Source organism: Magnolia sinica, chromosome 13, assembly GCF_029962835.1.
Source record: "Magnolia sinica isolate HGM2019 chromosome 13, MsV1, whole genome shotgun sequence".
Lineage (NCBI taxonomy): Eukaryota > Viridiplantae > Streptophyta > Magnoliopsida > Magnoliales > Magnoliaceae > Magnolia > Magnolia sinica.
Window position 1 is genome coordinate 4,242,533 of NC_080585.1, and position 23,273 is coordinate 4,265,805.

The 23,273-nt window shown below is 40.6% G+C and overlaps 2 protein-coding genes across 2 annotated transcripts in view; both read left to right on the plus strand.

Moving 5' to 3' along the window:
• The window catches only part of LOC131222493 (uncharacterized), a 30,050-nt gene extending 19,064 nt beyond the window's left edge, over positions 1-10,986 (plus strand). The window contains exons 3-6 of the mRNA XM_058217574.1: positions 1,835-2,145; positions 2,232-2,288; positions 8,777-9,261; positions 10,425-10,986. Of these exons, the coding sequence (XP_058073557.1) occupies positions 1,835-2,145; positions 2,232-2,288; positions 8,777-9,261; positions 10,425-10,784 (1,213 nt within the window). The 3' untranslated portion in view covers positions 10,785-10,986. The remainder of the gene's footprint in view (positions 1-1,834; positions 2,146-2,231; positions 2,289-8,776; positions 9,262-10,424) is intronic.
• Positions 10,987-13,106: 2,120 nt separating this feature from the next.
• Positions 13,107-22,941, plus strand: LOC131222494 (chaperone protein dnaJ 6-like). The gene is made up of 8 exons (XM_058217575.1): positions 13,107-13,416; positions 20,475-20,573; positions 20,680-20,781; positions 20,886-20,945; positions 21,125-21,231; positions 21,317-21,399; positions 22,330-22,420; positions 22,509-22,941. The coding sequence occupies exons 1-8, from the start codon at positions 13,156-13,158 to the stop codon at positions 22,714-22,716; spliced, it is 1,011 nt and encodes a 336-aa protein (XP_058073558.1). The 5' UTR covers positions 13,107-13,155; the 3' UTR covers positions 22,717-22,941.
• The last annotated feature ends 332 nt before the right edge of the window (positions 22,942-23,273 follow it).

Consider the following 23,273-nt stretch of genomic DNA (forward strand, 5'->3'; position numbering starts at 1 on the left):
CATGATCTCTAATCCCATCAACAAGCAGAATTCTCCTCGGTGCATGCTACACAGCAGCTCAAGGCTAAGCTTATGTGGGTGAGAATTGTACTGATACTGACTTAACATGTATCTTACTATTGGCACATCCCCTTGTAATCTTTGTGTCATGTTTAGTTTTTGTGGTGTATTTTTTTGTTATTGTTTTTGTTATTGTTTTTTTTTTTTTAATTATAAATTTTTTATGGAAGATTCATTCGATGCTAAGGATCGTTGTCAGTTCAAGAATTATATGGTGGGATGGGCCCCGACTTGTAATGAGTTACTCCCATGAAGTTGTGGCGTCAGACTTCTATTCTAGTTGGAAACTAGATTGGGGTAAGTCATTTCAGGGTTGGCGGGGTGGAGTCTTCCTGTTCGCATGTGGGACCTTCCAAAATGGGAAATATTTTTAAAGACAATTATGGGCATAGGAATCTTGTTGTAGATTAACTTGAAACTAAAGCCAAGGCAATCTGAGGTCTCTAGCATGGTGTGCAGTAAAGGCCGTTACGTAAAAGTAACAGTGTTAACCGTTACACGTTATGGGGTCGTAATGGCCACAACAACCGTTGTGGAAAAAATGACCCGTAACCGTAATGGCCATAACAGCCCCGTAATGGTCTATTTCGGGACAAATACAAGTTTTTTGGATAATCTTTTCAACGTTACGGGGCAGATACATGTTTTTAGTTTTTTTTTTTTTTCCCAATAAAAAAGAGACCGTAATGCCCGTTACGACCTGTATCATAAAGGTAATGGTGGTGGCCGTTACAGCCATCGTTACCGTTACAAAATACTTTGGTCTTTAGATCTCTACAAACTATGACCAAGGCCTGTTCATTGTGGAGGGATGCTCTATGAATATTTGGGATTGGTACTCGAGCAAGGCCATTGATCCTTGGAAGTAGGATTTGTTTCAACAAAATTAGGAATCTCGTAGCAAGGAAAACATTTTGTTCTCCTTAAATTCCAAGGATTACAAATTGTTCCATTCTAGCTCTTTCGCAAGATAGGCTATAATGGTCATTGCTTTTTATTAAGAATTAACCCTCTTGATGTGGCTATTCTACCTTTCCGTCAATAAAATTTTCACCGTCATCATCTGCCAAGACTTAGCCCAACTAATTGGGATTGGCTACACGAATTTTGTCCTGCCATTCCACTCTATCGAGGACAATAAAATAATTTTTTTATCGCTTGTAATTTTGATGGTCTTATATAAATCCTGGATATGTAGATTAGAGGTTTGCTAAATCCGCATGCTAGCTAATGAACATGCCACCACATCTACCAGTGTGGTAAACGGGTGAAATATCCTAGCCATCTGTCAGGTGGATCACACTGTGGTTATTACTGCCCAAATAAGTTGATGGGTTAGATAACTTTGGCTGATTTTTTTTTCACAACTGTACATTTGTACAGTTAATTGTGGCCCACCAGATTCTTGGGACTGGGAATCTAAATTGTGGCACCCTTCCAGGGAGAGATTAAAGTTGAAAGAATAAATAAAAGAAGAAAATGATCTGAACAAAAGGATGAGGAAAGCGTGGTGTTATGAATTATACCAAAAAAAAAAAACCTCAATCATTCAATCATGCTGTGAAACATTTGCTCTAACTGTATGGTTCATAATATGTTTTGGCAACTTTAGGGAAACCACTTTATATTTTAAGACCATTGTAATTGCATTTTCATATTTCCCTCAATATGCATAGTAGAAACCTATCTTCTGGACTTAATCTCCATGGGTGATGATAAGTCAAGCAGTTATGCAAATTACGCACTCTAATAATATGCAGCCCCTACTTCCCAGGAAGAAGAAGTTGACTGCTCATTGGAGAAGGTACATCCGACCTCTGATGTGGCGGTGCAAATGGTTAGAATTGCGGGTGAAAGAATTGCAGTCTCAAGCATTAAAATATGACAGAGAACTTTTGGCATACTCTCATGAAAAGCAATTGAAGGTAGGGCAGGTTGCATCAGATGGTTCTGCTGCTAGGTCAGTGACTCTGTCTTGTCCAAGTCTGAAGAAGCAAGTCATGAAGAGGAGAAAAAGAAGGCGAGTTGAAGACACGGTTGATATACGATCATACATGTCGCATCACAACATATTCTCTTATTATGGTACTCATTGCCTGCACTTTTTTGTTGGTTTTCTGCTTGTCATGCGTTGAGTTCAGTTATACAAATTTTTTCTTTGCTGTTTGCAGAAAATAAGAAATCTGAAGCAGATGGTATCTCTATCGATGATGATTATGGTAATCAAGGTAAGAATGACTGCATTCCTTAGTTTGGAAACCTGGTATCATAATATATCTAAATTATTAGGATTGCATAAATCTTGAAAAAGGTGTGCTAGCAAGTCTCATGGGTGTGGCAAAAAGTTTTCCAAGTTTCGCTGCACCCAAATATGTGGTAGAGTCAGGAGAAGAAAGAGATGGAGAGGTAGTTGATCAACCAGCTATGCTTCTTTGTTTGTAGATGAGCCAGAGTAAGACCAAAATCATGTAAGGCAGTAAAGGACACAGCCCTCACTATTTGCACCAGTACACGTGGTTACACGTGCCAACCCAATACATAGATGAGATATCTGAGCTGAGATGCGCAAGGTGGGTCCCATAGTACAGATGATCATTCCCATATATTAGGCCAGTCCACACATCAGGCTGTCCAGAATGCTATGTCGAAGATGGTTGGCAATCTGCTTTTTCATTCTAAAGACCTCCAGTGCTGATCCACTTCAATTCTAGAAACATCGATTATTCCTTTTTCAAAGATAACGTTTGTAGATGTCAAATTTCTTCAGCTCATCAACCCTGTTCACCATGTGGGCAACCTAATGCCCTCCTCGTAACGAGAGATGAGAGGCGAAACAAGGTGATACCAGAGGCGGGAGCCGAAAATCAAGGGGCCAATCGATTGTGAGGATGAGAGGTCGATCTTGTTGGAGGAATAGGAATTGAGAGGTGAGAGGAAGATATTTTCTAATCTTGACAGAAATAAAGACTACGGTAGAGGACGACGAACACTTCAAAACACAGAGGTACGAGGTTTCGAGCTTATCGTCAATTGCAGATGGATGAAACTAAATGGGGCTATGATAGGGATGTTCCAGATATGGGGAAGAGCGTGTTAGGTGGGGAGAAGATGAGTGAGATCAATTGCAGAGGGATGGGTTTTGGGGGGAGAAGGGATGGAGGGAGTGGAAAATGGTGGGAAGGAAAAAGGTTAAAAGAGAGGAACGAAAAAAGGGGCAGGAGAGGTGAGAGCTTAGGGCTCGGTCGAGAGCTTGTAAACGGAGGTAAATGGGAAATGGAATTGGAGGTAAATGAATTGGGAGTAAATGGCTTACTCAGTTGTGTTTGGATGGGAGAAAATGAAATGCATTTGAAATCCAAATATTCTGTTTGGAAGGAGTAAATGGGAAGAACTGGAATGCATTTGAATTTTTCAATATATTCACAAGAAAATATGTGATATCCCAACTTAGTGTACATATATGATATTTAATAGAATGATTGTAGTAAGCCCATTGAAATATCTACTTTAGCAAACAATGAGGAAATTTCGAGCCTCGAGTAGGTCACAAATGTAAGGATCACAAACAAGCAACTTGCCAACGTTTTTTTTAAACTATTCATTTAGATGCCCAGCATTTGGATGCTTTGGATTATTCTTTTGGGGTGATTTTAGTGATGTACCCAATATGTTTTGGAGTATCATCAAAATGCCATGTGTATGACAGACATATGCATAACGGCACTTATGTTTACGCGTGCGACTCTCTAAGGGAGCTCAAGAAGTCATTTCACCCCATTTACATTCAATTCCTCTCTTGTAGAGAAGATTTTATTTACATGCTCATTTACTCCCATTTCATTTCATTAACATGCATTTACTCCCATCCAAACACACCTCAAATGCCATTGATCTCCATTTACTCCCAATGCCACCCATTTACCTCTATTTAGTATCCAAATGGTCCCTTAAGGAATTATCGATAGCCTTTGTAGAAAAGTTCCCAATAGAATGGACGATTATCATTTTTGGACGATGTTTGAGGTGAAGGAAATTATCATCCCAAGGAAGAAGGGGGCGCTAGGGATTAGGGGATTTACTTTTGTTCGGATGGAAACGGAGGAGCGAAGGAAGCAATAGGGAAAATGAATGGGATATAATATGGAGGAAGAGCAATAGGGGTTAACAAGGTAGGATTTGGACCTGAGGAGATTAATCGAAACAATATTCATCAGGTGGAAGATGGAGGAAAGAAGAATGGAAAGGAGGAAGGAGTTGCAAATCGACAATAGAAGGTTGACAAATCAGGGGTTGGGTTTTGTTGGTCTTTTAGAGATGTGGTTGCAGACATCCCAAGTCTCGGGTTAAACGAGCTTCCTGAGAGTTCGAAAAAGGGATGCCATTGTCGGAGCAGCAGGAGAAATGGGTTTGGAGGGTAAAAACTGAGAAGGGGCTGGAGGTAAGGTTTCATAAAAAATATTTGAAATTTCTTGGAATTCTTTCCAATATAGCTTTGTAACTTCAGTCTGGCCAGGAGTTACGGAGGAGAAAGTGGCAGAGTGTTTAAACCACAAATGTAGCCTGGAAGAAGATCGGGTAGTGAAACTTTTGAATGATACTACTGTTTGGATTTCCCTCAATCCTCGGACAAATATTAACTGATTTCATTAGCGGTTAATCTATTCCAAGATGATATGGTAAGGGGGATTCAGAGATGGGAAGAATGGTAAACGTTTGGCCAGGAGGAAATTAGGTACCAGATCTGGGGTCTCCCTTTTGGAGTTTTGGATTAATGAGCTGTTCATGGAGATGGGGCTTGAATTGTGGTGGTGGTGGTGATAGATCTGTTGTTGGAAGGTTGTGAGAACCTATGTTTTGCTAGAATTCTTATCAAGAAGAAGAAACTTGATTCAACGTCGGAGAAGATTAACATAAGAGTAGGGGATGATAAGATTTTAGTGAAGGTGTTAAAAGAAGACCTGGAACAGAGCAATAGTGTTGTGACAACGAGCTCGAAGAGATCGAGAGTGGTGGTTCGGGTTCTTGAGGCTGAAGGTTCACAATTATGTTGCTCAAGCAGAGTACCAGAAAAGGGAAAGAAAGCGTGGATGACTTTGATTGGTGCAAAAGGTCGATGGGATGGGAACGAAGCAGGGAGTGACATGCGTCCTAGTTGTCAGTGATGATAGCAGTAAGTTGGAATTAGCAGGGGGCGTGCTAATTGAGAGTCAGGGTTAGGTGGCGGGAGGATAAATGAGGGTGCTACGCGTGGTGGTACGATCTGCAAAGGAAGTAATTTGAAGAGAAAAGTTGACACGTGGAAGGATGATGTCAGCTGAGAGCCTAAGACAATAGATCATCGACACATGGCTTGTCCAAAGAATGAAACGAAGCAACGTTCTCATCACATGTGAAGAAGGATACATGTGCGACCTTAATGTTTATTTTTACATGTGTGGGGAAAAATGCTAAAGAAGGCTCATGTGCGAGGTTTTCTTATAAAGACTCCAATAGAACATTCCCCTTTATATTTTTCGAAACTCCACAGCTTGGAGTGGGAGGCAGAGTCAGTGGGTGATTAGGTGTCTCGATTTGGAAACTTGGTGAGAAGCAAGAAGATGAAGGGGAGCTGATGAAGGGTAGAGAGGAGAATCTTCAAATAGGAGATGAGATGAATGAGATGAAGTGAGAAGTTTCTATTAGTATGCAGTGGTAGACATCCAGAATCATGCAAGCTCAACAAAACTATCCGCAGAGATGATGGAAGTGCATGAGATGGATCCGCTGGCCATTGAAAGACAGTCAGTTGCAGTTGAGAATGGGTTGATGGCGTGGGTTCTTTCACGTTAAGATTTAAATAAAGATTCAAGTTCATCTCAAGGCAAGGTACGCAAAGTATCTATGGCTCAAGGGATGAAATGAATAAAGGAGGTGATGGGTGGCGCGATTAGTGGGGGTTATCTTTTGGAGACCATGCAGACGATTACGTTGCTCTGTTTCAATAGTGAAGGATAGAGGCAGACAATACCTCAATAAGAATTGAGCAGTCAAATCCTAGAGAGATTAAAGGAAGCAGGGAGCTGGTGAGGTTGGACTCCAATATTAATTATGAATTGCAGTCATCTCTGAGAAGCACAAGGGGGAAAAGGTTAGATGAGTTACCCAATGAAGATAGTTAGCTGGAATGTGTGATGCTTGGATGCCTGCAAAAGAGAGGGTAGATCAGGGACATGCACAAGCGGTAAAAAGCTCAAATGGTAGCTTTTCAGGGAACAAAGTTACAATCAGTAGATTAGAGGATAGTCAACTCATTATGGGGAGGAAAATCTATAAACTGGGTGGCATTAGTTGCAATAGGTTCGGCATGGGGAATTTTTGTAATTCAGGATTCACAAATTTGGATTAAAGAATCTTCCAAAAAAAAAAAAGGATTGAGGAGGACAGTTGGAACTTGGAGTGGTTTATTTTCAATGTCAGTGCTATTAAGAGAAGTTTCATCAGTTTTTCGTTAGTTTTCTCTGTAGTGTACGAGCTGATCACTGATAACTGGAAACACAGAAAAACATTGGGGAAAATGGGTAAACCGGTGGATTTTTTGAGTGAAACTTCAGGAGATCCTAAAATACACATATTTGCATATTTAGAAATGAAAAAAAAAGCATGGGTCAGGTATCTCCAACCCAAGCTAAGTTGGTACTTAATGTCTGCGCATAGTGGTGCTTGTGGAGAGATTAGCGCGGGTTGACTCCTTTTTTCTATCTCAAGGTTTGCCAGCCAGCATACACCCTGTCCATGCACATTTACATGCAGAACATGTGTGAACATAGCACATATGTGGGACATCCTAGTGGTCCATAAGGTAGGTCCCACTGTGAAGATGACCAGACAAATCAGGCTGGTCCACTCATCAGTTGGTTGCGGCTGTGGACAAGAATGGGTGGTTTAAAAATTGTGCCAGTGCCCCAAATTGAACCTACATGTGACCCACCCGATGAGTGGACTGGCCTGATTTGTGTGCCAGGTCATCTTCACAATCAGACCACCTAATGCACCATGATGGCCCACAATGTGCCAAGTTGGTGTGGTTATGCTTTTGAAGCTGCATGCAGAGGGTGTTGCGGGGTTAGCAAATCTCTAGTGTGTTCGAGTTTTAGGCAATAAATGCGGAAGTGATTTGTGTGACAACCCAGAAGGATCATAGAATGGGTTTGCAGCATGTGTCTATTAGGCACACATGTGGAATCTGGGCCATTATTCGGTTTGGTCCTGGACACCAATAATGAGGTGTTCTGCTCATGAGGTGGGTCACATATACACTTTGGATATACATTTCTTGTCATTATCTTTTCTGGAAAATCCATCTTCCCCCGCAGGTCTGTTCCACCCGATGAGCGGATGGACTGATTTTTTTTTTTTTGGGTCAGGGCATGCTTAAGTGGGCTGCCAGCCCAGATCTCCCATTTATCATGGGCATGTGCTGCAAATTACTCTAAAAAAATAATCTTGAGCAAATAGCACGTCTCATTTTTACTAGAATCCTATGTTCATTCACCACCATTATTTAAAAGAAACCTTGTCTACTCTATTGCTAAAGAGAACCAGAAAGTTCAGTGCAAATTAAACGACTACAAAAATTGCTACTAAAGGCTCCAACTGATCCAAACTCTCAGCCGCATGGATTCAACATACCACATGGTTAATTTACAATTCCCAAGTCAAGAGTAAGCCGGTTAAAATAATGTGGTCAGCAGCCCATCTTTCCAAAATAACAACAACAACAACAAATGGTCAGCAGCCCAAATTATATGGGCACAATCAGATGGTTAAGATTGTTTGTCTGATCAATGGGATATTCCAGCTTTACTCTTATCTAAGCTCAGAATTTATACAGTTTTGATATCCCATGTATGTATGCAATGTGGATGAGTAGTCCAGAGGATGCATGGCAGATGTTACTGTACACTGCCAGAGTCCAGAGGATGCATGGCAGATGTTAATGTGTAGCAACCTCTTGTGCGAGATTTGCTGGCAAACTTGAATTGTGAAATTTGTCAGCAACTGCAATAAAAAAAGAAGCTTTTTCATTAACTCTTCCGGGTTCTATGTTTTATAAACTTCATACCACAGGATCACATGCTATTTGGTGTAGTTGGTGGCACTTGATTTACTTTTATATGTAATTCTTTATTGTCATGCATGTTGTATATGTAACACCTTAGAGCAATGCCCCCAAAAAATGTGACGGAGTTCTTGACATAGACTCAGATGCATTGCATCCTTTGTGACATCATGTGTCCATCATTTGATTACATGTCGGAATACAGTCATATAGCATGCTTGTATGCAATTGTCAGTATACTACCCTATAAAATCCCTGCTAAATTTTGAAATGCAAGAGTCCAAGCTGTACAGCGTTGGGCAGGAGGAAGCTGATTGTTGCGGAAGCCAGTGGAGATTGAGGGAAATTCCATTAAATACAATTAGATGCTCGGGAAGGAGTCTTTATTCACATGCATTTTCTTTATATGTACCATAGATTTGGAATTTAAATGCTGTAAAAGGAAAAAGAAAATGGTTATTCTCTGCACTAACCGACACTATCTAATAACTGCACTAATGGCTCTCTGGTTGGATTGGTTTCTGAATTGGGCCTGTTGCTGGGCTTTCAACCTCGCAGGATTTTGACCATCTTTGATATGTATAGTTTGGCCATTCACTTCTGTTGTTGTTTTTGCAGCGGTGATCATGATGGAACAGGATATTAATGGTGCCGGCGAGTTTGGCATTAATTATGAGTGGCCTGTGTTTGAATCCAAAGATGGTGATAATTCGTTAGAGCAGATTCTTTGGAACATTGATGTCCAACAGTCTCGGGTCCTTGAGCTAAAGGCCCAGCTCAATAAATTGATGTGCAAAAATGCTGGAAAGTTCTCTTCGATGGAGAATTTGAGCCTGTTTAAGCAAGGTGACGTACCAACTGGCTCAGCTTTGAATCCTTCTCTCTCTCCTGGTGATGTTGATGACATGCCAGTTGGGGCACTGTATACTCCACCTGGGCATGTATCTGCTGAGTATGGCATTGAAGATCTAGTTAGGCCTGAAAGTGCAGTTTCAAGCTTTGGGGAAGCTGCCCTTCCTGATATAATTGAAAGCACGGTGGGCCTGTTATCTGCTGCTGATGTCTCTCTGGATCGACCTCAGATTGGCGATTCTTCTGAAGATGTAAGACCTTTTTAGTTAGTTTGAGAATTTCCTGTTATTTCATGATACAATGAATATGGTATATCTCTGAACCTTCAAAAGTTCTAAAGCTCATGCTGAGTATAAAAGAAATGAAAATATCCCTGATTTATGCTAGGGTTGCTACTTGGGTGGGTTGGGTTGGGTTGGGTTGGGTTGGGTCGGGCTGGGTTGAGGGTCAACCCAAGCCTGACCTGACCTCAAGAGGACCCCACCAGCAACCTGATCCGACCTGAATTCCAACCCAAACCCAATGAGAATTTATCTTTACTCAACCCTAAAGCTGACCCAACCTGACCCGACCTGACCCAAATACATGTGATTATTCTGAACCCGACCTAACCTGACCTGAATTTGCCTAACTGAAATCAGGTTGGAGTTTTCCAATCCTAACCCGACCCGAGGACCTGGACAACCCGACCCAACCTCACCTATACTCAAGTTGGGTCTGTTGGGTTTAGGATGACCAAACCCAAGTTGCAGCCCTAATTTTGGCTGCTTTTGGATGCACAATTGAATTGATTGCAATACCAAGTTCAATAGTCAAAATGACCAAATTGAAACTACCTTCCTTGATACTAGTGGATCAGGGATGAAGCTTCAAATTGCATTTTGCTCCTTTCAAGTTGGGCATGAAAGAAAGGAGGGGCTATTTTCTCACTACCATTGCTAAAGAATGTAACTAAATTTGGTCATTTCCAATATGCAATGTTTTGAGCCGGTCTACTGCATGTGCTTTGTCGGCTTGTGTGTCATGTTTGGCCTAGTAAACAAACCCCTCTGAGCCAACCCTGACCACACACTTGCAAACCATTGAGCTATGACCCTGAGATTAGTTTGAGAACCTCTCTGATAGACCTGCAATCACTCCCACCTTGCTGTTGTTGAGCTGCTGGAGGTTTCTTCTGGTTTCAGCAGCCATAGGCCGCAGGGTACCTCCATCAGGCTGACACTAGTTGCACGACCAATGCACCTCATCTGGAAATGGGACCTTGAATGGGATTCGATCAGGATTTCAGGAAATGGAAAAAAAGGAAGAAAAAAGACCAGTCCACATTTTTGAAAGCATCCTCCCTCAATATTTCCCATTAGTTATTGATACATATAATTCATTGATATATATGTTCTGATACCCGTGTCTGCAGATTGCTGATGATGTTCTGATACCCAATCAAGCTTCCGAGGAAGAGTTGCTGAATTTTGAGAAGATTGGTCAGCCTCTAGAGCCTCCCCAGCAGGCCGCACAAGAATTAGACGAATCGAAGGAGGGCATTGCTCCAGCAGTTTCTGAACCGGAACCTTGCCCTGCACCGGAACCGGGGTTGACACCGATGCTGGACTCAGGCTCGGCTGCAGAACAGCTTACCTTGAGGCCTTGTTCAGTGTCCAGGTTTCTTGTTCCTAAGAAAATGAGAAAGCAAGGCGGGCGCAGGGGTGGACTGGGCCGTTGGGATGCTAAGAAAGTTTACACCCGGAGATCCTCAGGTGATAAAGATAAGCAGTGAGTTTAAATCTCTCCCACCAACTACTTTTGTTGGGTCTGATACTTTCTGCAAGAGTGATGTGATTTTGGAAGATCTGTGCAGGAAAATTAATGTAATATTTGCCGTGTCCTTGTGTGAGTGTTTCTTTAACCGACAGCTCACATTTTGGTGGGAGAAGTCTACCAATTGGATAGTAAGGATCCTCCGCATAGGAGATTCTTGATTGATGGCCCCACACACTGAATGGTTGTACTGTCCTGGGGGAAAAGGTCTGTTGGGTCCCAGCAATTTGTAGTTGGATTAGGACATTTGGACAGCCCAGTTGAGTGATCTGGATCTGCAGTTGGTCTAGTGTGCATTCCATAGGTTTCCAAGGCAGAAAATCACACCAATTTGGATGTTCCAATCAATCCATAAGTTGGTTATGTTTGTCTTACAGCTATCCATTTTCCATGCCATGAATGGGATGGTTAGTATTGGCTGATAAAACTAGTTCTTTTGAACCAAAAGCAATCAATGACAGGCCCAAAAGATGGTTCAAATTGTATTTTGGGCCTCATATTATATGACAACATTGCATCGAATAGGATGGTTAGAAACGCCTAATCGGTGCATTTTTACACGGTACTCCATGTGCCATGAAATGGGTGCTAGACCTAATACAGATCATTTTGAAGGGAAGAACATTCTGGGCGTACAATATGTGGATTACACCATCTACGTGCCGCATTTGTTGGCCCGGTTAGATCATAATGAGCGCTCATTGATTTGATGGTGCAGCTGGCTTTACATGCCTGGACCTTCCTGATGAGATCAATCTTTGGCTAGGATCCTGATGAAGAAATCCATCTTTGGCTCGCCTTGAATGTCCTATACAACAAGCTACATCCTGGTGGTGACAAAAGGGCTTCTAAGATGAGACCATCTTTGGCTCGCCCATGCTGTGGCTGGGATGGATACATGGGTGGCGATGGCCTCTCTCGGGTAGCTGGCCCCATGTTGGACATGGCTTGGACCTATGGTCTGCAAGCCCAGATTGGGACCGTATATTGTTGGTGTTATTCCTCTAAATGTCCATTTCTTCGTTGATGTGTGGCCCAGTTGATCAGTGGATGGATATGAAAATTCGCCCCGGAAATGGAGATTTGATCAATTTATGGGCAATTTGACCTGCTGTGCTAGGCCTGTGCTGGGCTTGTTATGAGCTGGCCCTAGCTCACCCTTGCTCAACCCAACCAAATTGCTTTCCCTAGCCGGACATATCACTCCCACGTCTTCTTGGCAGAGATGTGTGCATGATCCGGTCCGTTGGTTAGGCATCTGTCACCAAATGCATAGCACAGTCGCGAGAGTCGGGGCTGGGCACCTCATCAGGTGGTACATGTGTATGAAAGTGGACGGCTTGTAATTAACCAATGGTGCAACACGCATGGCCCTGTATGCGGGTCGTTTGGATGTGTTATGAAAACGGGAGTTGGTATCGATTTAAAATATCAGATTAAAACCATCCACCATCTAAAAGATTGCTACAATGGTTAGGACACTAAATAAAATTTATGTTTTTCAGTATGATGGGCGACAAAGATGGGCTGCCATGATCGGTGGTCTAATCAATGTCCGGATCTTTTCTACTGTAATCAATAGGAATTCTCAATTTTCCAAGCCACTTATTGGATAGTTAGGAGCATCTGTTCAAAGCGATTTTTTGAGAGGCCGCACGATGGAAAGTCCAAACTAGCAATCGGACCTTTTCTAGCATCATCAATATGGATGATTATTATCATCCCATCGAAGTTGTTATTGAGAGGGATGGACGATCAAAGGTAGGGCAGACATGATGGATGTCCCAGATCAATGATTGGACTCCCAACTAGAATGATAATCCATTTTTCCAATAACTTGTTGGATGGTTAGGATCTTGCCATCGGAGTGACTTTTCAAGAAGGTTGGGCAGTCATAGGTGGGCCCCACACAACGGATGGTCCAAACTGGTGATCCTTTTCTAGTATAATTAACATGGACCGTTTTCTTTTTTCCACTAGAAAGTTCAATCAAGGATGGGCCCCACACAATGGATGGAGGATTATTATGATCTTTGGGGTTCAACTGAACATAACATGATGATGTATTGAATCTCATGAAAGTTTCACTCATGTGGCTCTTTGTTTGCGCCTAGGTAGGGGTAATATGACCTCATCCAATCTGACCTAACCCGACCCCGCCCAACCTGGCCCGACCAACCTGACCCGAAATTTCTGAACCCGAGTCCAACCCAAATTCAAATTGGGTTGGCGTTTTTCGACCTCAAGTCGGGTTGGGTGAGTCGGGTTCGGGTTGACCCGAAACGGAGTGGCCGCAATAAAAGTTGGTACGGAGCGCGGTTCGAGCAGGTATGCGCGGGTTTTCCCGTCCCATAATTTCTTCTCTGAAAAAGAAATGGCGGGAAATTTTACCGCATAAACGAACGAATGGTATAAAGGCAGAGAATCCCTCATTCTCTTCTCTCCAAAACCCTTCCGTTCGCATTTCTCTCCCCACAGAAATGGCGAAAAAGAAGCAGCAGAAAGCTAGGGTTTCTGAAGGAAGCGAAGAGGAAGAGCATCAAAACCGAGAAGAAGAATACCCTACGCCCAAAGAAAAGAGCTTATACGAGGTATCTGTGTCTCTGCATCTCTCTCTCAGATTCTAAACCGAGATCTTCGAGAATAGAACTTTTTTTTCAGGCTTTCGTTTTTGGAATTAGGTCTAAATCTGCTGCATATGGAGAAGTTCTTCAATTCGTTTGCATTCCTGTTGTTTTATTTCTTCTCTTGGATTAATTATTTGCTTCTGATTTTGTTCCTCTTTTGAAGCTTGCTTAGATGGATTATGATGCGTTGAAATTTCTCCTGATATGAAATATATGATATGCTTGAAGTCGATTCAAGATGAACGGTCTTGTGTCTTTATCGATGTTTTACAAGATAGCACACTTCCCATTATAATGGGGCTGGTTACTCCACCTTGTTGTAGGTAACAAGGAAAGTAAATCATCTGAACTGTGTGGCTGTTGCCTTTGAGACAGCGGCTGTTATTTCTCAATAATGTCTGTTATTTACACTGAAAAAGAAAACGGTGGTCTCTATTTACATCTTCTAGCCATACTTTAGTTGCCACAAGATGTAAAAGATCTTTGTTTTAGTTGAAGAAGAGTTAAGGCTATCTTTGGGGGTTATATTAATGCAACCGGAATCAAATAAACTAAAGCTAATTGCAAACTGAAATATACTTACCAGGCTAGTTCAAGCATCCACATGTACAGATAGTTAGAAAGTAGAAGAAAGACTAAGAGCAAGGCTCAACAGTCCTTTAGCCTTCAAGCTAGATATCACAAACCCCCTACCCTCTTCTACTGTGAGGAAAATTCTCAGAAACTCTTACTGAAGAAAACCTTATAAAATGTCCTCTATACATATGGCTATAAGAGTCTATCTATAAGTCATTGAAGATTCCTTTTTCTAATCTATACAACTAGGCTTTCTAAAAGAGAAAAAAAGTACTAAAGAAACTTAAACAAAAGAGGAAATTGTAACAACTAAGTGACTCCTGTCACGTGTGTATAAGTGGGCCCCCATTTGGATCAATTCTTATGTACACGTGTAGCTTGAAAGAATTTGGCTTTGTCGAGTTAATGGCACTCTACTCATAGAGCTCTGTGCTAATGCACATGAAATTGTCTGTTGAGATCCATTTGCTGTTGGATCTGAGTCCACCTCTCCACTTGGTGAGACATTTCTAACATTGTTCTTGGTGTGTTGAAATTATTTGATTTTCTAATGCATCTTCAATGACTTTCTTGAATTAGTGCAGTACCTCGGCTATCTGGATAACCCGTTCTTCTATGCTCTTGTTTTCATCATGCCCAAGATAAAGTGTAAAGTCTTTCATATTGAATATATGGTTGATCTTCATTTCGGGTGGAAGCTCGATCATGCATGCGTTATCTCCTAGCTTCTTTAAAACACAATAAGGACCCGCCTTTCTAGAGTGGAGCTTGGTGTGAGACTCTATTGGAATCCTCTTGAATCAAGGCTTTGGTTGTTGAGTCAAAATAAGGAATCCACTTTTGCCATTGGTGCTAAAGTATGCCCTTGCCAGTGCCATGATAGGAGTGGCTGTTCCATCCTATCATAAGCTCTCTTAGGAGCATTAGAACAATGCCTTTAAACCCTAACATGGAAGCAAAGTAGATGTCCCCTTTACAAACTCCATTCAAAATATATCTTCCCCTATTTATCAAAATAAAAAGAAGAGAACAACATCTATTTTCCCTAGATGCCATGCAGAGGAAGAATAGCTTAGGTGAAGACAACAAGAATAGAGTTATAGGATGCATGATTATTAATATTTTTTATTAGCTATCACAGGTGACATAATTGGAACTTGCTGGGTCCATAGGAGGGGTAAGACATCTGTAGAATCCTCAGAAGTAAGAGTGAAAAAGCAGCCACATGTGGTCGGGCTCAATAATAAGGGTACCTCTATTTTGGTTGTAATTCTTGTGTTTATTAGGACAATTATATTTCACGTCCTAACTGATTGCTATTATTGTAACAAAGACTTGCGACTATCATTGAATTTGAAGTAAACATGGAAAAATGATCTAAAAATGAAGTTGAACAAAATGGTGAAGAATAGATCTACATATCTGCCCAAACTCTTGTTTGGAGGGCCATAAAAATTGATTAAGTTCCTATTGCTCCCTACAATGTTGAATGGTAAGAATGCTGCTAGCAGTGAACTTAGGTTCTATCAAGGCCAAGCAATCCCAAAAAAATTGGCTAGAACTCCTTAACTAAATGACGCTCCTATCAAGCAATTTGAACATTAATGTCCGATTGATACTCTTTGTACAAAGTTTATTACACAACCCATTTAAGTACTTCAAGATGATTTTATTACGCATTATGGGGTTGTAACGGCTGTTATAGAAAAATTGACTTGTAACGGCCTTGCAACAGTCCTGTAATGGCCCCACAACAGTCCTGTAACTGTTCATAATGGGGTTGAAATATGTTAAAAAAATCTATAGCCTCATATCATAACGGTAATGGCGGTGGCTGTTATGGACATCGTTACTGTTATGGAATATCTTGAAGTACTCCCAAGCCTCTTTCTCATTCTAAAACCGAATGAGATGCACACCAATGTTAGGATCGCCACGATTTGTTATCCAGGTCATGATTTTTGCATGATTTTGCATGCATTCATTGCCAGTATCCCTTGGTTAGGTGTAAGTGAAGCTTAATCTCCCGGCGCATGACCTCAGGATGGGGGCGGTTTCAGATGGCAGTCTCTGTTTCCAGCAAACCTGAGGTTAGCCACCAGAGGTAACAAAGGTGGAAAAACCAACCACTCACCCCTCACCATCCCTTGGTTCTTAAAGAGTCATCAATATGCCCCACAAGTTTCTACCCAACTAAAAAAAGTGCATTAAAAATGACCAACAAGTTCTAATTTTTGCCATTCAAGCTTGAAGGGATCTATCAACAACCATCCCCAACACAGGAAAATTCCTCCAAATTTCCCAAAATGCAAAACTAATATCCAAATATGAAATTCCTACAATTCAAGACAAATAACCTTAAAAGACAAGAAATATTGTCATGTGGCAAGTCTTAAAGAGGATTTTGATGCCACAAACTCAAATCAACACCAAATTTCATTTTATTAGCCTCCAAATGGGGTTGAAATATGTTAAAAAAATCTATAGCCTCATATCATAATGGTAATGGCGGTGGCTGTTATGGACATCGTTACTGTTATGGAATATCTTGAAGTACTCCCAAGCCTCTTTCTCATTCTAAAACCGAATGAGATGCACACCAATGTTAGGATCGTCACGATTTGTTATCTAGGTCATGATTTTTGCATGATTTTGCATGCATTCATTGCCAGTATCCCTTGGTTAGGTGTAAGTGAAGCTTAATCTCCCGGCGCATGACCTCAGGATGGGGGCGGTTTCAGATGGCAGTCTCTGTTTCCAGCAAACCTGAGGTTAGCCACCAGAGGTAACAAAGGTGGAAAAACCAACCACTCACCCCTCACCATCCCTTGGTTCTTAAAGAGTCATCAATATGCCCCACAAGTTTCTACCCAACTAAAAAAAGTGCATTAAAAATGACCAACAAGTTGTAATTTTTGCCATTCAAGCTTGAAGGGATCTATCAACAACCATCCCCAACACAGGAAAATTCCTCCAAATTTCCCAAAATGCAAAACTAATATCCAAATATGAAATTCCTACAATTCAAGACAAATAACCTTAAAAGACAAGAAATATTGTTACGTGGCAAGTCTTAAAGAGGATTTTGATGCCACAAACTCAAATCAACACCAAATTTCATTTTATTAGCCTCCAAATGTTGCTAAAATACTTCTCTCTCAAACCTTTGCAATTTTAAACAAAAAAAAAACCCAAACTAGAAAAATTGATTAAGCTATGAATTTGAACATTTTTTGAGCTTAAACTTTTTGAAACACCTTCAACATGGGCTTCACAAATTCTGAAAAAAATCACAAAAATCTTTAAATCAAGATTTATCAACAGGGACCACTTTCAACTAGATCTGAGCTTGGTTGCCCGATAGCTCCAAATGCACATGCATGTTTGAGAGCCAGAAAAAATTGCATGGTACAAAGGAATGGAGGAGGAAGTAATAACTTGATTTGATGTCCGAACATGTTAGAAAATGCTTTAGATCTGTTGGAGGTCTGATATTCTGAAACTTGTAATAAGGTTGAGAGAATAATCTCTTCTCTAACTTCATGGAAGATTGAAAAAGGTCATTATCATCTAAGCCTTGTTTCTACTGATTGGGTTTGGCTGCATGTACTTGTTCCGCTATTCCACTCTATCAAGGATCATATCCTTAGTTAAACCATAGCTGTCTTAGATCTGATGGAGGTTTGATATTCTAAAATTTGTACTAAGGTTGAGAGAATAATCTCTTCTATAACTTAATTGAAGATTGAAAAAGGTCATTATCATCTAAGCCTTATTTTTGCTAATTGGGGTTGGCTGCATGTACCTGTTCTGCTATTTCACTCTATTCTTTGTTAAATGATTGCTGTCAAGTCTTTGCTTACTATCTCCACTCATGTCCTTCTGGGCCTTCCCCTTTCCCTTTTGGAGCCTTCAACTTGCACCACTTTATCAGGGATACCTTGTTGAACGTGTCTCCCATTGCATGGTCAGCTACTGCTGGTGCGTCACATAACGGGTTACTTGATACAAATGTGATGGCTGTGGATCTATCTCTTCCTTGTGTTTGTCAAGTTGTTTGTCCTACATGTCCCAACCAACTTTGATTTTGTGTGCGACATCCTTCTCAATCTCTTCCTTCAGGGATTATCGAACCAAGATATCGAAAGTGGTCATTCGGGGTACTTCTTGGTTAGCAATCTTAACTATTTTCCCACTCCTATTGTTTCTAAAATTGCATTCCATGTGCCTGGTCTTGGTCCAATTGATTTTAACGTTCCTCTATAGTTCTAACTCTATGTGCACCCCCTCCCTCATCTCAATTAAAACTATCTCATCTACAAACCACATACACCACAAAACAACCTCCTCCGATAAAACAGGCCTTACAGTGGGTTGGGTTTGGTCCAGGTTGGGGTTAGCCCAACCTGGACCCATTTATTAAATGGGCCAAGAAATTTGGCCTTAACCGAACCAATGACCCATTCCCTATGACCCAACCTGAGCCACTTGAAATTTTCTAGAGCTTGACTCAATCTGACTTAAACCATTTAATTGTAATTGGGTTGGGTTCAACCGACTCAGCCCAGGATACTAAGTGTGTTCGACTGTAATTTGTTCCCGCTTATGCCTAATGCTTGCTCTTTCATTTGTCCTTCATTGATGCTCAATGATTTTGCCGTGATGGTATACATTGGTTGGGTCGGGTCATTTGGAAGGGATCAAAACTATACGTTGGTTGGGTCGGGTCATTTGGCCCAGTGCATTGATGCTCTATATGGGTGGGTCGGGTCGGGGTAAACCCAAGCCCAGCCCATTTATCCATCTGGGTTGATTTTTTGGCCTGAGTCTGACCTGTAACTTGACCCATCTTGGCCCGAACCTGGCTTAGAAGCGGGTTGGGGCAATTGCACAGGTCGATCCAACCCATTGCCAACCCTACTTGTAAATGCATACAAAAAGGTACATATAAAATATGGTTATCATAATGACTAAGCTACCCTTAAATGCATCAAATGATTTAACTACCGTTAAATACACCTAATGACTGAACTGCCCTTAAATATAGAGACGACTAAACTATCCTTATAGACAACATCATGTAACAAATGAAACTGAAAAACAAGGCCAATTACTTCTCCATGCCTCCTTTCTAGTGCATAACAAACATAACTTATCGTACTAAGGGTGTGTTTAGTAACACCACCAGAAGCTACTTCTGGCAGATTCTCTTACAAAATAGAAAGCTATTCTAAAGTGTAGAATGACTTCTATTTTGAAAGAGCTGCTACCAGATGCACCCTAAGAGATTTGAAATCCAACCAGGTAGAAGTCATTAGCACAACATTTCATAAAAGGCGGGGGCAAAACAAACATGCTTAACTGTATTTAGTTAATTTTTTCAATGGTCAGGTGACGCAGGGGGGGTACATGATGAGGTCAATCACTGTCTTCCTCGATCGATAAATACCTTGAAGTAACTGAGGGTTTATAATCTAGGGGGTTTCAAATCCCCTCAAATAGGGGGTTTGAAATCCATGGTGAAAGCTTGAATTACATCTAAAATCTTTCCAAGAGTTGCATGTGTAAGATGTGTGTCACTAGACTATTAATCTATTGGACACATGGCCCACTAATGATATCCCAAAATAATTAGATTATCAATTGCATCACTATAATTACTTTAATACAATGATTAGCATTGTCCAAACATTGTCCATGTAAATCAATGATTAAAAATCGTTGGTTAGTCACTCGGACGTGATCTTGGGCTTGTGGCCCATCTGAGACTTGGAATTTCATCATTTTCGGGCAAAGTATATATTTCAACGGGCTTATTACAACCACTGTGTCAAACATTACATACATTCACTAATTAAAGATATTAAAGTTGATTTAGTAATTAAATTCAAACCCTTGTAAATATACTATGCATAGCTACTTTTGATTAAAGTTGATTCTGAATCTAGGGTGCCAAACACAATAAGAGGATTTCAGATCCATGGGGTTCCAAATCCACGCTCCCAAATGGGCCCTGAAATTTTGTTGATTTCTCCTTGGGCTTCTTCCGGTCCATGTGTGTTAAGAATGTGCTTATCCTCGTCCTACGTCATCGGGTATTGACAACTCAAGGTTGCAATTGCCTCAAATCAATTCATTGAGGTATTTTGGCTGATACCTACCCTTCTTTACCCTGATATTCCAATATGATGTTTGCCTCCTAGACTAAAATATTTAGGGTACAAGGTTGTTGTAACAGCTATATACAAACCCTGACATTCTAATGCTAAAATGCATTACAAAATCTAGAGATTAAAAGAGATGACTTCGGCAAGGGTGCCTGCAGTTATCTAGGCCATCCATAAATGTCGAGTGGAAAGTTCCTTTGTAATGCTTATGGTGGCCTTTGATTTGTTTCTTGTTAATAAAACATGTAAAGTGTGATTAACAGTCCAGGGTCCATGCAGATTCTTGGTGTGGAGAGGACTGCATCCCAACAGGAAATAAAGAAGGCGTACTACAAGTTGGCCTTGCGTCTTCATCCAGATAAGAATCCTGGTGATGAGGTGTGAAAAGTTGATTTTCCATAATGCTGGATCTTCTTTTTAACATTTAGCATTTTAATGAGATGTTTCTTTTGTTAATCTAAACATGTTGTTGCTTTTCTTGCAGGAGGCTAAAGAGAAATTCCAGCTGTTGCAAAAGGTGATATCGATTATTGGAGATGAGGAGAAAAGGGCACTTTATGACCAGACTGGATGTGTTGATGATGCTGTGAGTGGTTCTCAAAACTTGGTTTGTCTTTTTTTTTTTTTTTTTGAACTATTATGTTGATCACATGACATTCATGTCTGTTATGCATATTTTGCATTAATCAGGACCTAGCTGGGGAAGTTGCTCAAAATCTTCAGGAGTTCTTCAAATCATTGTACAAAAAGGTGGCTTTCTTTTGTTTTGTTTTGTTTTGTTTTTTGTCCCTTTTCCTTTTAATTAATTAATTAATTTTTTATTTTTTATTTTTTATTTATTTTTTGGTTGAGAAGATTTCATTATTGTATTCCAGAATTGGTCTCTTCTTTTCTAGCTAGATGAGGAAATGGTTCTCTATCAATTTCAGGTTACAGAGGCTGACATTGAAGAGTTTGAAGCTAACTACAGAGGATCAGATATAGAGAAGAAGGATTTGAAGGATCTATATAAGAAGTGTAAGGGTAATATGAACAGGTGTGAAGTAGAACACTTCTTCGTCTTTCCTCTTTGCCTCTCTAAAAGGATGCAGCATCCTGACAGTTGGGAGTTTGTCCTGCAGGCTTTTTTGTTCGATGATTTGTTCAGAGCCAAAACTGGATTCACACCGGTTCAAGGATATCATTGATGAGGCAATAGCTGCAGGTGTGAATTCTTGTCATCTATGTTTATACGAGGAATGCCAATCTTGCATTGATCGGTCCACCTAAGCAAGGGTGCTGTGCATATTTTGTATATACCATATACACCCTTGCAGAGGACCGGTGGGCGGCCACATGGGTCAGTTATCCTGTATGTGTGAAGTGAAGTTTATTCACACACACACAGGGAGGGATGAAGAATTCATCTTCAGAGACAACCAAAATGCATTCTGATTTTGTCTTACGAAATCGAAAAGAAGAGGGTTTCAGCAGCCATAGATCTCTCTTTACACACAAATGTAAAATTTATTTATTTATATTTATATGGCTGTTCATAGCTATTACCTTGACACCAAAGAAGAGTCGACCCAATTACTTTATTTCTGTCCAAGTTGATCCTGATTTGACATTAAAAGTATATTGATTGTTCCCCAATTACTGAATACATTTTTCTGTAAAGACTGCGTATTTGATTCCATCCATAAATCCAATTTTCCCCTATTGAGTTCCAGTGTCGATAAGAATTCTGGTTCTTACTCTTCATATCTTTGTGTGCATTCGCACATGCATGTGTTGTTCAATTGGAATGCATTGAAGGAGCTGATGAATAGCTGCTAATTACAGCATTTCTGGTTTCTGTTAGTGTTATATATAGTTTTACAATCATCTCTCTCACTCATATTAGTTATAATATGCATCATGATCGTGCTCTTCGGAACTCTTTTCAACCACTATTTTATCTATTTGAGATTCGAACGTAACCCTGCTCTTTTAATCATATGATAATTAGCCCTGCAAATCAACAAACAAGATTTGTGATCAATATGCACTTTGCAATACCTCTGGTTATCAGTTACTAAATTTGAATGGATGAATATGTCAGTTCTGCACTTGCTGAGGGAAGTAATCAATTGAGTTATTCTTCTTTCTACAGGAGAGCTGAAGGAAACTAAAGCATACAAGCAATGGGCAAAGCAAGTGTCAGAGACTAAACCACCTACAAGTCCTCTAAAAAGGAAGGGCAAGTGAGTTGCCTGCAACACAGTCATCCATGCTACAACTCACACGACTAATTCTCCTTCCATGCTCACCATCTTTTAAACCTTTCTGCAGATCCAATAAACGTGCAGATACTGATCTGGTGGCAGTTATCTCTCAGCGCCGAAGCGAGAGGAAAGAACAGTTTGAGTCTATGTTCTCCTCCATAATGGCAAAATACAATGGTGGTGAGCCCTCCCTTGAGCCAAATGAAGAGGAATTTGAGGCTGCGCGGAGAAGGCTTGAAAGCAGCAAACAGACCAAAAAGCGAAAACATAAGTGAAGAATCCATGGAATTTTGCCCTTGGTAAGGACTCCAGTAGAATATTTGCTTCCCATCAACTGGTTGCATCTTTCCATGTATTTATTTCTTTTCTCCACTCCATGAATCCTATAGTGTGCTTCGTTTGTAAGTTGTGTTGATATTTGGCTGCATTTCTCCAATCAGTCGGCTGTCTTTGAAGCTTTCTCATTTCTTTCTCAAATATAGAAACGGGAACCTTTCTAAGCTTTTGCCCAGGCAAGTAGGAAATTGTATCGTTTGGTGGGATCCAGTGAATACCAGATGCCCCCAACATCTCTGCAGTGAGAAGATGCTATATGTTTGATACTCTGATTGTACGATGTCAAATGTGGACCAATGGTATCAACTGTCTATTGAATGCCGAATGGCTAAGATCAGCTGATTGTGGAGGTATTACAGCATGGTCAATCCCATGATTGGGCGATTCCAATCAATGGCTTTAGTTACTATAAGGCGGTTCTCACCTGTACCATTTATGGCCAAACATAAAAAAGAAAAGGAAAAAGTAATTCAATTCTCCATTTAGTACCATAAAT

Coding starts and splice junctions, on each gene's coding strand:
- LOC131222494 (XM_058217575.1), top strand. CDS start 13,156: ATGCGCGGGTTTTCCCGTCCCATAATTTCTTCTCTGAAAAAGAAATGG. Junction 20,574..20,679: donor ATAAGAATCCTGGTGATGAG/GTGTGAAAAGTT, acceptor CTTTTCTTGCAG/GAGGCTAAAGAGAAATTCCA. Junction 21,232..21,316: donor TGTAAGGGTAATATGAACAG/GTGTGAAGTAGA, acceptor TTTGTCCTGCAG/GCTTTTTTGTTCGATGATTT.